The following is a 12,934-nucleotide window of genomic DNA, read 5'->3' as shown; positions in this document are numbered from 1 at the left end:
GGTACCCTGTATACGTAACAAGTGCCTGTGCAACCAGAGACATAAAAACCATGTCTCTGGTGCAACACATACCGTATATCAATTTATTCATTTAAAAGCAATTCCTTGAATTATGCTAAAATGCAATAGTTTTAAAAGAAAAACAGCTAGTAATCCAAAGAATTTTCCCCGAGAAAAAAAAAGGGTTTGGTTTTGGTTGTCTTTTTTTTTTTTGGTCATGTTTAGATCCGCGCCTGCAAGATCGTTATATTCATCGGGATCGGATTTGGACTACATATAATTTGGGTCGTTTAACTATTATAATGATAAGTAAAAATTGTAAAGTTGGTCAAAAAATAATTTTTAAGGTACTTAACTGCAATCATAACATAAATATAATCTATCGATACAATATTTTTTCACCCCCCTTTAAAATCATTGCCTCGTTTTCGAAGCCGGTAGACCATGTGATCAGTCTCCATTTTTCATACAACATGGCTTCAGAAATTGATACGAAAGAGGTAAAATATTGTGAATGAAATGGTCCTCTAATAATTAAATTTAGCTAGTAGTATGTTCTTTTCATGAAGAACAATGAAAACCCAAAGTAAGCTGTGAGTATTTCAGTTAGAAAACGGCATTTGTCTTCATGATTTCGGTAAAAACATGCTTCATATACGAGGAGGCACACGCTGAAGTTACAACCTGACCAACGCAAGATCTTTAATAACTTGAAGAAGTATGGTTTGGTGGTTTTACTTAAAGGTGTATGTTAAAAAATATATATTTAGACTAAAATTATCTCCTTATAAATATCGTAGAAATGCGTAATACCAACTTACGGGCATATCATTCACACTAAGTGACTAACAGTAACAGGCACTTGTTTAGTATAGGGTCACCCTTATTTGTACCACAAGGTAACTAACTCAATTCAGACACCATTCAAGCTCACATTTTGATAATATATCAATCATTACCTACTTTAAAATGACATTGTTTGCTTGAAGAGACTTTTTTCTTGTCAAATCATTTAAAAAGTCTCTGGTCAAACCAATTTATTGTCAACCACTCATTTATTCCTAAAAAAAATTCCTAAAAAATTATTTCAGTACAAAGTAAGACATTGATTAAATGCATCTATTTCTGGTTGGGTATGTAGATGTAAGATAAAATCAGAGACTTCCGAGTATTTCATCCCAACCAGAAATAGATGAATCTTAAAAATAAAAAATGGAATTTCATTTACTTATGTGAAGACTGTGAGAGGTATTTCAACGTTCTATACACCACTGAAAATTTACTTTGTTAATATAACTTACAAGCATGCAGGGATTTTCCACTGCCCCGTGTAGGGCCGAATATGGCCCCATTCCCAATTGCAGATTCCTTCCATTTTTCCCAAAAATGATCAGCATGTGTTGAATTTTTGAATGCATATAAATTCCACAAATATAATTTGATCAAAATTCATGAAAAACAAACATGGTCAGGTTTGAAATCTGAATGAAATGAACAGATTTTTAGGAAACTTGGCTAAAACTTCATAATAATTTATCTATTCTCTGAATTATAGTTCTGAATAATGAAGTAAAAATCAATTTTATTCATTATAAGTGTTTATTTCTTGAAAAATATCATGCAATAAAAATTCCCAAAAAGTGATAAAATGTTGTTAAATTCCCAGTTGTAAGGGCCTGGGCCCCATTCCCAAAATGGTGTGGAAAATCCCTGGCATGGGAAATCTTAATTAGTATGTATTCTTCGTATTTTTCACAAAAAAGTTAAAAATAATAATGAGTTGACTTTCCTACAGTCATTTCAAATCGCTCCTAAATTTGCCTGACCCACTGAAAAATATAAATATGTAGTAGACCATCATGCTTTTTGGCTCATTCACTGGATTGGACTATTGTTTGCTGTGAGCACCACTGTGCACAATGACAACAATATCCATCTAAGGTAGATTCGTAATCATTAACAATAACAGAGCTTGTGCCCTGTTTACAAAAACATTTTATATTTCTCAGGTGTATTCAATTTGTTACACTCTGTACAAAACACTGAGCACGGACTGACAATACTTGATGTAACTGCATGAATGTGTGAATCCGTGCATCCCCATAAGAAAGTGACAATATCAATACATCGATTGAAAATGTTCACGATGAATATGAAAATATAATTACATCAATTATATATAAAAATAAATCCGTCACATAAAAAAAGTACCTGTTTTATTTTCACACAAGAAAAGGATGTTAGTTCTTGCAGATGAATTTTTAAAGAAGGACTGTTGAATGACATGAATAACATATGAAGGATAACCCTGTAACACAAACAACTTAATAGGCAGTAAAATAGCCACAATATTAAATTAACATGAAAGGTAGAAGACTAAATTTTTCAAATTCCAAATCTAAATCTTACTTTTACAATTTTATAACCAATTTTATCATAAAAACTGAAGTTATTACAGTATTTCACCATTTCTTTTATACCGTATAGGTCTAGCATGCAGGATAATATCTTGATTGTATTGGTTACAGAGCGATTCATATAAATTCATTAAATCGTTGATAGTTCTTTTATTGACTAAAAAAAAAGATTTGTTTGATATTCAGCATGAAAATGTTGGTCAACTCGAACTGTACTCGGACCATTGCATAATGCCCCAGACTCGCTATAATTTTGACAATTTGTTTAAAGCTGAACATTTTTAGCTCACCTCAATGAATTTGGGGGAGCTTGATACCATTGGTGTCGGTGTAGGCATCCTAGGTTGAGGTTTTTGGAACAGTTTTCTTTTTAAGTACTTCTGTGCTCTATTTTGATCAGACATGCATGGAAGATGCTTCTAGGGTGTTTCATTGTACCAGATAAGCTTTCAGATTCTGCAATTTTAGATAAGGAATGACCAGGTAAATGTTTTAAGCTCACCTGAGCTGAAAGCTCAAGACAGTCAAGTGAGGTTTTCTGATCACCCATTGTCCATCTGTCTGTAAACTTTTCACATTTTCAACAGTAGTCAACTTCTTCTCAAGAACCACAGGACCAATTTTAACCAAACTTTGTACAAAGCATCCTTGGGGGAAGGGAAATTGAAATATTGTTAGAATAAAGAGCCATGTCCCCTTCCAAGGGGAGATAATCAAGAAAATACAAAAATAGGGTGGTTTCGTTTAAAAATCTTCTCAAGAACCAGTAGGCCAGTAAAGCCAAAACATGTGGAAGCATCCTGGGGTAGTGTAGATTATAAATTGTTCAAATCATGACCCCCAAGGATAGGGCGGGACCACAATAGGGAATCCAAGTTTAACATTGAAGTATATAGGAAAAAACTTTAAAAATCTTCTTCTCAAGAACCACTGGGCCAGAAAAGCTTAAACTGATGTGGAAGCATCCTGGGTAGTGTAGATTATAAATTGTAAAAATCATGACCCCCGGGGGTAGGTCGGGGTCATCATATGGAATCCGATTTTTACATAGAAATATATAGAATTTTTTTTTTTCTTTTAAATCTTCTCAAGATTTTACATTGAAATATATAGGAAATAACTTTAAAAACCTTCTTCTCAAGAATCACTGGGCCAGAAACATCCTGGGGTAGTGTAAATTTGTAATTGGACGGGGCACACTGTGGGATATGATCGTTCATCGGGGGGTTCTTATTCCTTTTTGGTACGTTAAACACTTTATTTTCCAAGACAAAACTAAATAAAGTATTGGTTTTAAGTCACAGCATATCAAGGAATACAATTTTATCCCAGGGTCCATGCAAAAATACAGAAATAACGAACAGTCGTCGTCGCAAACCATGACCGATGCGAGTGTCCACGCAAAAATACAGAAATAACGAACAGTCGTCGTCTCAAACCATGACCGATGCGAGTAAAGCCTGACCCTGGGGATAGGACGGGGCCACAATAAGGAATCCAAGTTTCACATTGAAGTACAGTAAAACTTGGTTATAACGAAGTCACTGGGACCTATAAAATTACTTTGCTATATCTGTAAATTGTTATATCCTTATAAGGAATTCGTTAAATTTATATTGCTGGGGATTCAGGATAACTTCACTATATTCCTGAATTCGCAATATCCGTGTTCTTTTGAATCAAATTTTGCTGTATATAGAAAAAACTTTAAAAATCTTCTTCTCAAGAACCACTGAGCTTTAAAAGCTAAAACTTATGTTAAAGCATCCTGGGGTAGTGTAGATTCTAAATTGTTAAAATCATGGCCCATTGGGGGGGGGGTATGGTGGGGCCACAATAGGGAGTCCCAAGTTTTACATTGAAATATCTTGGAAAAACTTTAAAATTTTCTTCTTAAGAACCACTGAGCCAGAAAAGCTGAAACTTATATGGAAGCATCCTGGATAAGTGTAGATTTTAAATTATTAAAAATCATGGCCCACAGGGGTAGGGTGGGGCCACAATAGGAAATCCAAGTTTTATAGTGAAATATATAGGAAAAATCTTCTTCTCAAGAACCACTAGGTCAGAAAAGCTGAAACTTGCGTAGAAATGTCCTTGGATAGTGTAGATTCTAAATTGTAAAATAATAACCCCCGGGGGTAGGGTGGGACTATAATATGGAATCAAAGTTTTAAATTGAAATATATTGGAATAAATCTTCTCAAGAACCACAGGGCCAGAAAAGCTGAAACTAATGTGGAAGCAACCTGGGGTATTGTAGATTCTAAATGTCCAAGTTATGACCCCTGGGGATAGGGCGGGGCCACAATAGGTATAACAAGGGGGGAATTTGGTAAAGAACAGCATGACAGTATGAATAAAACCCCAATCTGTTCCTTTAACTTAAAAACTGAAATAACATGAGGAAGTAAGGTTTTAATATTCAAAAAGAAACAAAATCTTAATATGTTAAATTTCTCTTTATGTTTAAGAAAGTGCAAGCACAGTTTTAAAATTTCTAATAAAGTCTTGAAAAAAGGTTCGTGCATATATATACATGTACATTTATGAACATTTATGATCTGATAATATTTCCATTTCTAATTTTTTTCTCTGTGATAACTCTTTGAAAGTTAGGGGTATTTTATTTCTTGATAATTCTGCCGGAATGTAAATTAGGCAGGTCGATAGGTCGGGAGCTAAGGAGGCCTAATACGCATGCAATTCTCGTGTGCATCTGTCTCTGTGTCTGACGCTAAGGAGGCCAAATATGCATGTAAATCTCGTGCGGCTGCCTTTGTGTTTGACGTCGGTTGGCGAGGACTATCATGTGATTTAAATCTATTTATCTACATTTTTAAAGTCTAAATCTACAATTTTATTTCACAATGAAATGGAAATATAAGGAATCACTGTCTAGTTAGGAGGGTATGTCAGGGACATCAACAATAGTGGGAAACATGGGATAATTTAAGCATAACGGGCTTCGCCTGTTAGGCAAATTATCCCATGTTTCCCACTATTGTTGATGCCCTGACATACCCTCCTAATTAGACAGTGATTCCTTAATTATTTACAGTACAATTATTTTCCCTTTATCATGTATTTATAACCCAGTATATGAAATATTTTTTTTAAAAGAATTGTTCCACTTTATTGTTATGAATATGTAAATAATAGTAGTTGTATACTGCTATAATATATGCATGGAAAGTGGCCAAATTGTAATTAACTAATACATAACTGTTGCTAAATATAGAAGAGACAAGCAGGAATATCACCTATTGACCTACTTTTAATAGGAGACCTGCTTGTTTGTATTAAGAACTGTCATTTTGTGGCATATCTAAAAGTGTAGACAGTCATAGTGTTTAAATTTCTTGTAAGAATCCTAAAATGAAGTTTGTCTTCTTTCCACATTTACACAAGACCATGGTAGGTTTTCTTAAAAGGTTGTCAAAGTGTCTGTGTTAATAATCATGATAATTAGAAGAATTGTTGACAGTTATTTTGTGCTGGTAGTTTTTATTGCCTTTGTTAGTTTCAGGTAAGAGAAATATTTCTTATGTTAAAAAGGAGTTAATATCGATGAGATTTTATTTCATTCAGAATATAAATGTCTCCTTATTTGTTGTAGGAAGAGCGAGTTGAGGAGGAGGAAGATGAACAGACAGACGATGGTGCCACTGTACCCCCGGAGGCCCTAATCAAGCATCCTCTACAAAACAGATGGGCATTGTGGTTCTTCAAAAATGACCGCACTAAAGAGTGGACGGCAAACCTTAAACTTATCACAGCATTCGACACAGTAGAAGATTTTTGGGCGTAAGTGTCTTGCTGAACTTTTAAGTATCAGATTCTGTAGAAACACCGTTATTGTGTGAATGACCAGATAACAGCTTTTGATATTGTCAATGAACAGAAGTGTTATCCAAATACTTCCAATATTTTTTGCCTTTATTAAAATACTTTATTAATTTGAGAGATTTGCACCTATTAGAAATTTCTATTAAACCTGCATAATTTGTTTAAATAAATATATGAGAGGAGAATGGGTCGGTCAAACTTATAAAGAAATATGATTCATTACTTCAAGGTGATGAAGTTCAAGGCTGCATTTATCACTCAAGTAATGCACAGCATGGCATAATATTGGCATTTACTTGTAATCTCAATGACAAATATTCACAGCTGTCAAAGTAGTCAGGGATTGTTGAAGTCTTATTCTTGTCTTTTTGCGTAAAATGTATCAGAATCATTAATAATTTGAAAGCAATTTCTGGTCAAAAGGTAAGTTTTAGATTCTGTGAAACCTGAACATGATCAAAGATGTGTATTGTCTTGTGTGAGTGACCGGTTAATGGAATGCTAATTTATTTTTAGACTGAGACATGCTTGAATCTAAACCTTGCTGACACAACACTTGTAACATGTAAAAATAATAAGGGTCTTTAAGCATCATGTAGCTACATGGAATTTAAGTTGAAAATCTATAACATGACAGCTGTGTCTGTACTGTTAAAGAAAAAGGATCACAAACACATTCTGGTGCATCTAGGAGAACATTTCACTGATACATGTGATATGAGTAAACTTATAAGACCTACTTTGTCTTTATATATTGACTATTGTTTGTTGAGGTATAGATTTTAATTGTAGGTTATATAACCATGTACAGAAGGCCAGCAGGCTACCCTCAGGCTGTGATTACTCACTCTTCAAGGTAAGTCGTCACTGTGCGTAGCTCTTAACTTTAATGTCCATCACATTAGCAATGTCTTCATGCATTTTCAGCCTTGCCTTCATTGATATTTAAAGGTCAAGATTTGTCAGCCATATATATTTTAATATTTTCATTTATTTGTTAGGCGTTAGTTTTAGTATCACCAGAAATTAAGCAAACTACGGTAACAATATTTCACCTGTTGGGAAATTTTCAAAATCTTAATTCTCATTTTTATTCAAGGCAGTAAAAATTTAGTATGCAAGTGAGAAGCACACCAAGACTTGGTTTTTATTTTTGATGTATGATATTGCATAAAATATAACATTTTATACAATTCTTCTCAAATGGTTACATGTACATGCTATTTTAAGATGGAATTTACACTCCTACAGTATTAGGATAGAATTTATTCTTGTATAAATCAAGGATTGAATTTTAAGATAAAATTTTCACTCATACAATTCCAAGATAGATTTTTTCCTTGTACAATTTCAGGATGGCATTCAGCCTATGTGGGAGGACGAAAGGAATAAGGACGGAGGGCGGTGGTTAATTAATCTTAACAAAAATCAGAGACAGACAGATCTGGATAACTTCTGGTTAGAAACCGTAAGTCAGAAAATGATGTGGTGTATTTCTGGTTAGAAACCGTAAGTCAGAAAATGATGTGGTGTATTTCTGGTTAGAAACCGTAAGTCAGAAAATGATGTGGTGTATTTCTGGTTAGAAACCATAAGTCAGATAATCATGTGGTGTATTTCTGATTAGAAACCGTAAGTCAGATAATCATGTGGTGTGATCTAAATTTTTGTTGATAAAGCCTAGAAACCTAGTATAAAGATAGTTAGTTTCCCAATCTTTACAGCCAAAGCCTTATTTTCAAGAAGTGGTGTGAGAGCCCTGATATGTTTCATATTAAAACAAATACATGTATAGCATGATATGTCCCATAATAAAAATAAGTATAGGCAAAAATAATTTTTTTTTATTTTGAGTAGACAGTTTTTAAAAAAAAAAAAGTGATCCAGAGTTTTCTATAATTTGTAACTAATCTGGTTAAGAAGTAATAAGGATGAAAGATCTTTTTTTCCCTTTTCTGTTTTGACTAAGTTTAAGGCATAAAAGTTGATTGTGACTTCCTGATTTGTTTATAGTTATTATTGTGATCCTATTTTTTGATTTGTTTGTAGTTACTGTGTTTAATTGGTGAGTCGTTTGAGGAATATAGCGAGGACATCTGTGGTGCTGTAGTCAACATCAGAAACAAGGGAGATAAACTCAGTCTCTGGACAAAAGAGGCCAGGAGAAACGATGCCATATTAAAAATAGGGTTGGTTTTTATATTGCTATTTATTACATCAAAAACATTTACAAATAACAAGGTACAAAAAATGTTTAAATTCTATAACAGGAAATAAACACAAAATTAAAAGAAATTAAAGAAGAAATTCATGCTTTGTTGTTGTTCTGATTATGTTTTTGATTTTATTGTAGAAGAAAATTAAAAGAAAGATTAAGTATACCATCCAAAATACAAATAGGTTTCCAGGTAAGTCCTAACAAAGGAACTATTTTTATACCCTTTTCTTGAAAAATGGGATAGGGGAGGGGATAACTTATTTGCCAGTGATTGGGAAGGGCTTGCACCATGCGCCATAGTTGCATTGAAATGAAAAATGGCACATTAAATCAATCAGTGGTGGCACCAAGGTCCGCATTCAGTTTTTGAATATTTTGGAAATGTTTTGCGTACAACTTTTGTTCTTGTTTTACTTTTGTTTTAAATGCAGTCAGTTTTAAAACAACAAATATCATTGGTTGAACCTGTCAAAAACTACTTCCAGTTAAACGAAGCACTTACATTAGGTACATTACTTCATTCATTCATTGGTGTACTTTCATTTTTTGGCGTTAAACACAAATTACGCATAAATTATATTCTGTACGAGTTCCTTTAAATTTGCTGCATTGCAGATTTTAAAAATTAGATTTGGTTAATTGAAAACGTGTTTTCTTTTGTATTTCATATTTGTTTGTCACTGTTATTTCTTAATGTGGCACTTCAGATTATATTGATGGCCCATTCATTTTCAAAATGGCCCATTAAAAACGTTGACAGTTGTGCCATGGTCCCATTGACCATTTTGGCCCTTCCAATCACTGATCTGCTATCCAAAACTGATATTATATGGAGAATATTCAATGTTTTGTAGTTCAATGGATATGGAATTTATTTCACTCTTGGGCCAGGATTTGTTGCTATTTTCGTGATAGTGAAGCACAGTTGAAAATATAAAAAAAAAATCCTGTCCCACAAGTGAAATGAATTCCATATCCAACTACAAAACTTTGAATTCTTTGTAAATTTTTCCTGTTTCTCTGCCCTTTTGTAATTTACAATGTTGTAGGCTATATGACCAATATGGCATGAAGTTGAGACGTCATAGAGATGTGATGTGAGATTGAAAACGTTATAAACAAGGATTTTAACAACATATTTGCAGGAACTTTGGCAGTTTTAGTCTCAATTAAAATAGTTTACTTTTAAAAGAGGTCAACATTGGTCAAGGAATTTTTTTAACAACACTCATCATTAACTCGTCATTATGGGAATGAAAATTGAGTTTTACAGCACCTCTGATATTTGTCATATTGTGAAAGGATATCATTATCATTTTGACGTCCTTTGATACTGTGACTGAATATCATTTTTATTCAATTTATAAATTACAGTATCCTCTTGTTGAATTTGTAATAAATGACGAATTTTAATAGGACCCCCACAGAACATTAAAAGTGCCGCCTCAGCATTTTAGGTTTGATTAGACAGATGTTTGGTTTCTCTTAGCAAAACAAGGACTTTGCCATTCTTTCTTATTAGGGATACCCAACTCTTATCTATAACTCTACACCACAGAATTGAGCAGAATATCTAACATAATGTCTCATGCATTTCCTACTTTATGTTCTGGTTGGACAAATATTTCAAGTTTCCCATGGCAAAACAGTGACTATGCCTTTATGCTCAACAGGAAGGGGGATGTCATTTAATGAGCTCAGTGGCTAAAAGTGTCTTAGTTAATCGCTGTAGAAAGTGAACTTATCTGAAAATTTAATTGGAAATTATATGAAATCAAAAAAGCTTATCCAGTTATGATAGTTTTTGTTTGTCATTACAGGCACACACAGACACCATGACAAAAACAGGATCCACAGCAAAAGATCGGTTCCGTGTTTAACACAGGCTGAAACTTTAATTACTAGTAGTCAAAACATTTATCTCACCCCTCCTGATGCATTACAGACTTCCTTCATGGTTGTGCTTGGACAATTATTACAGGCTGCTACTGGCATCGCTATCACAGAACATCAACTGAAGACTTTATTTTAGATATTACCCTAGAAGTACCTATGATACGAGAGACTGGTATGCATCAGAAAGGTTCATGAATGCCTGTGTTTACAGAGTGCTCTTGTTAAATGCCTGAATTTGCATTCTCCTCATGTGAAGATAAATGTGGAATTTTTATGCCCCGCCATGAATATTGCCGGGGCAAATAGTGTTTGTCCTGTCCGTCTTTCCGTTCTTCCATCTGTCCTTTTGTCGGGCTTTTTAAAAGTTTAGCTCAGTTCAAAGTTCCGTTTCAAAGAAACTATTCAAGATATTTTTATCAAACTTCATATGCTGATAGATATTGATGAGAACTGTTCAACTGCATCAAAGTTTTTGACCTTGGCTTTTCCTTTGACCTCACTTTTTCTTAAACTAGTGTTTAGCTCAGTTTTAAAGATATCATTCAAGATAGTGTAATCAAATTTTATACACTAATACAAATTTTCATATTGTGTTAGTATTATACATTCGGCGGGGCATTCATGTCCTATGGACATATTTCTAGGTTTTCTGAATTATAAGACTATCATGTCAATTATGTGCTAGGTTTCTGTGTTGATTATTTGTGTTGAGACCTTTTTAATTATTCCCCATGGCTCTTGGTGTCACATGTGGTACAGTGTGATTGCATTTAATTATTTATTTGTTTATTTTTGTGTGTTAAACAGAGCAGGTTTATAACCATTTTGTCATTAATACAGAGGACAGGAAGGACAGATAACTCTTGTCTAATGAGGGCTTTAGGTGTGTTTTAGTTGGAAGCATATCCCATATATTTTTTCAGTTAATGCTGAAGTATAAACTCAAATGCAAAATCATAAGAAAACACATGCTTAAGAAGATTAAAATTTTTCCAACCTGTTTTTCTGTAGAAAAAGCATATGTTGTGAACATTTATGCATCACATGTTGCATGTTGAAATGATATTTATTATTAAATGAAGGATTGTATTAGAGTTCTGGCTTCTGTAATCAAACTGATATATTGAATGAAATTTCAACTTTTTCTAGCTGCATTCATTGGTACACTGCTCTGAACATTTTGATTGTATAAAATATACACTCAAACATGGACTTAGGTGTAAAACATTGTGTTCTGTTCCATGTATAATCCCACATGTTTACAACTATGTATTCTCCAGCATGTATTTTCTCTAGTAGTTGCAATGTGTATTAAAGGATGAATGAAAGACTACGTGCTGAATTTTTATAAGGGATGCCTGTTGGTGGAAGGATGATATTGTATGCTTCACAGATATTATACTGCTTAGTTAAGTAACACACATTGCCCCAAAAGTTTTCTATATTCAGTCTGATTTTTTTGTATGTCCCTCTTCCAAGAAGGAAGGGCATATGCTTTGCTGCTGTCTGTCGGTTGGTCGGACAAGTTCTGTTTTAGGTACGATCAAGCTATTTTGGATAGAGTTATGCCCCCTGGACTCAAAAAAATTCCAATTATTTGCAGTTTCTGTTCATTTTCTGTGCAGAGGTTGCGCATACTGAAATGAAATTCAGTAAACACATTTACCATAAAAATATTTAGGTCAAGAGCTTTTTTGGGTCAAGGCATTTTAGACAGAGTTATGTCCTTTTGACTTAGAAAAATTCCAATTATTTGGGGGAGGGGGGGGGGGGGCATAAGTGTTTTACAAAATATCTCTTGTTCTTGATGTATTAAGCTCATGAATTTATTTGTGCCCTTTTGAATCACTTAATTATTGGTAAACAACCGGAAAGTTTTCATGTTTTTCTTTGCTCCCCATTTGCTAAACATGTATCAACAGCTAGTTGATGAACATGGAAAATTGAAGTGCATTTTTTTCTAGATCCATTGTTAGTATGGTACAGTGTTATTGTTGATATGATTAAATATATTGATACATAAACCATGAAAAAATAAATACTAAGAAATTACTTTTTTTTATATTTATTTTTATTAATCTTCTTTTCAGTATTATATCAGGCAGTCTATGCATGATTGATTGTTATGTAGAAGGTCTGGTTTTTAAATACATGTATATGCACCAATCTGTATTGCTAAATTAGAAGTACTGTCAGTCTGAATTAAAAACAGCTGCACTTTTCTATAGATTATAGTCCCTTTTCGCGTTAAGGCCCTTGGGCTTCTTGTAACCCTTAACGGTACATCAACGTAAGCTTTCCTATAAGATTGAAAGTACATGAAAGTAGATGATAGCTCTATTTGTTTACACTTTAATTAATAACACTTTATTATACCCCACGCAACAAGTTGCGGGAGGTCTAATGTTTTTGACCAGTCCGTAAGTCAGTCCGTCAATGCTGGTTTTTTTTGTCAGCGCAACTCATCATAAACCGCTGCACAGAATTTCGTCAAACATCGCAGGTATTTAGGACACAATGTGTAGATGTGCATATTACCAGGAAATTGTGATTC

General features: G+C 33.6%; 1 protein-coding gene across 2 annotated transcripts; it reads left to right on the top strand.

Annotated features, from left to right (window-relative positions):
• Nucleotides 1–438: 438 nt before the first annotated feature.
• On the top strand, nt 439–12,432 carry LOC134269770 (eukaryotic translation initiation factor 4E-like). Of its 2 annotated transcripts, none has more exons than XM_062751983.1 (7): nt 439–500; nt 6,037–6,224; nt 7,059–7,122; nt 7,621–7,734; nt 8,316–8,455; nt 8,620–8,674; nt 10,305–12,432. In XM_062751983.1, exons 1-7 carry the CDS (start codon nt 474–476, stop codon nt 10,362–10,364), a joined length of 648 nt encoding a protein of 215 aa, XP_062607967.1. In that variant the 5' UTR covers nt 439–473; the 3' UTR covers nt 10,365–12,432. The 2 variants fall into 2 exon arrangements, with proteins under 2 accessions (XP_062607967.1, XP_062607966.1); XM_062751982.1 differs by lacking the exon at nt 439–500 and adding an exon at nt 5,757–5,834.
• Nucleotides 12,433–12,934: the final 502 nt, after the last annotated feature.

The sequence above is a fragment of the Saccostrea cucullata genome, unplaced genomic scaffold, assembly GCF_032062105.1.
Source record: "Saccostrea cucullata isolate Sc308-1 unplaced genomic scaffold, CSIRO_AGI_Scuc_v1 ctg382, whole genome shotgun sequence".
Taxonomy (NCBI): domain Eukaryota; kingdom Metazoa; phylum Mollusca; class Bivalvia; order Ostreida; family Ostreidae; genus Saccostrea; species Saccostrea cuccullata.
Note: the sequence above shows the minus strand (reverse complement) of the source record. Positions and strands in the feature narration are given on the sequence as shown.

Excerpts from the sequence above, each read along its gene's own strand:
- LOC134269770 (XM_062751982.1), top strand. The coding sequence starts at position 5,796 with ATGAAGTTTGTCTTCTTTCCACATTTACACAAGACCATG. Across the intron at positions 6,225-7,058 it reads ACAGTAGAAGATTTTTGGGC|GTTATATAACCATGTACAGA; the intron begins GTAAGTGTCTTG and ends TTTTAATTGTAG. Across the intron at positions 8,456-8,619 it reads GATGCCATATTAAAAATAGG|AAGAAAATTAAAAGAAAGAT; the intron begins GTTGGTTTTTAT and ends ATTTTATTGTAG.